The sequence below is a fragment of the Dipodomys ordii genome, unplaced genomic scaffold (assembly GCF_000151885.1).
Source record: "Dipodomys ordii isolate 6190 unplaced genomic scaffold, Dord_2.0 Scaffold2, whole genome shotgun sequence".
In the NCBI taxonomy this organism is placed as follows: domain Eukaryota; kingdom Metazoa; phylum Chordata; class Mammalia; order Rodentia; family Heteromyidae; genus Dipodomys; species Dipodomys ordii.
This window is the reverse complement of record NW_012267218.1, coordinates 35,196,972-35,198,642: the sequence shown is the minus strand read 5'-3', so window position 1 is coordinate 35,198,642 and position 1,671 is coordinate 35,196,972. Positions and strand designations below refer to the sequence as shown.

Genomic DNA, 1,671 nt, shown 5'->3' with positions numbered 1-1,671 from the left:
AAGTTTGCTTGTTTGTTTTGAATGCTGGTGATTTGGAGGGCCTTTCAAGCAGCTCCGAGGGTCCCCATTCTTTTCCACAAACTCTAGGTATTTGAGCAAGTACGGGTTGCTTTCAATGATTTTTGTTTGTTGCACAGTGATTGCTATGATATGAGCATTTCAGTAACTGTGAATTTTATGTTTTGTCTTTCTTTTTTGGCACAGTTCACCATGCCTACTTGTGTGGCTTAAGATTGTTTTAAGTTTTGCAATTTGCTTTCCTTTGGGCACTTTTGAGGAAGAGGATGCCATGACTTTTATGTTGTCTGGGGAAGAGTGGTAACCTCCCCCCGTGGTCTCTTTATCTATATACAATTTGGCTTTCTGAAATGCACGGTTTATCATTGAATGAAGGGGATGGGAATTTGGCTTCACGAACCGTGTGATCTAACCCTTTTCTTAGAGGCTAGTGTCCCCGGCTTCGAACTTAGGCTGTTTGGTCAATGCCGTCACGGGCTCCGGCGGTCCCTCTCGGCAGAAAAGCACAACTGGGTTTTTGCGGGCCCACAAGGCCACGTCCCCTCCCGCCCCGCTGTTGGGGTCGGAAGAGGATATCCAACTACAAGCCCCCAGCCTTTTGGCATAGCGGTTTCGAAGGCGATTGCGGCTTCGGGTCTGCAGATCGGAGCCCTGGCTGGGCAGGAAAGCATCCATATTCCTAGTCCGGTATCCCTCTTCGCGGTTGCGCCCTAGGAGCATGGAGATGTTGGGGTTGCGGACGGCGTAGATGACAGGGTTGATGGCCCCATTCGCCCAGGTCAGCCAGACAGCCACGACGTTGAGGATGGAGGGCGCCTGCGTGGCCTGGGCCTGTCGGGTGGCAGCCAGCAGCACCAGGAAGCAGTAAGGACCCCAGCAGCAGATGACAAAGACGATCATGATGAGCACGGTGGTGGCGGTGCGCACCTCGCTGAAGAAGCGCAGCACGCGCGCGTAGGTGGTCACGGGCCGCACGCGCACGTCCGACAGGCGCACCGTCTTGCAGATGTGGTAGTGGCAGAAACACATGAGCAGGAAGGGCAGCAGGTAGCAGGCCACCACCAAGCCCACGCTGTAGGCCGCGCCCAGCTGCGCGGGGTCCGGGGAGGTCCGGTAGAGGCAGCCGTGGAAGCTCTGCGCGGCGGGCGGGTCCCGGGCAGCGCCGAGCAGCTCCCAGGGCAGGGAGAAGCCCAGCGCCGCCAGCCAGGCTCCGGCCAGCAGCTGCAACGCGCGGCGGCGGCCGATCTTGTCCCGGGGCGGCCGCACGATGGCGCAGTAGCGGTCGAGCGAGATGAGGGCCACGCTGAAGGTGGACACGATGCCGAAGCACGAGCTGAAGAAGCGGCTGGCGGCGCAGAAGCCGCGCCAGGGCCCCGCGGAGTCGGGGGCGGCGGCGCTGGAGGAGGCCGCGCTGGCCGCCGAGGGCGCCAAGCCCCCCGGGGGCGTGAAGAGGTCCAGGAAGGCGGCGGGCAGGCAGAGCAAGGCCGTGAGCAGATCCGACAGGGACAGGGACAAGATGAAGGCGTTGGTGACGGTGCGGAGCTGCCGGTGCTTCACGATCACGCCCATCACCGCGCAGTTGCCCAGGCTAGACAGCAGGAAGATGAGCAGCAGGACGAGCGCCTGCGCCGCCACCACCGCCCCGTGCGACAG

The 1,671-nt window shown here is 60.6% G+C and overlaps 1 protein-coding gene across 1 annotated transcript; it reads right to left on the bottom strand.

Moving 5' to 3' along the window:
- Window positions 1–438: 438 nt before the first annotated feature.
- Window positions 439–1,671, bottom strand: Gpr135 (G protein-coupled receptor 135; the record flags this gene model as incomplete). The annotated part of the gene is made up of 1 exon (XM_013013939.1): window positions 439–1,671. A coding segment is annotated over one exon (1,233 nt), but the record flags the coding sequence as incomplete, so codon positions are not given.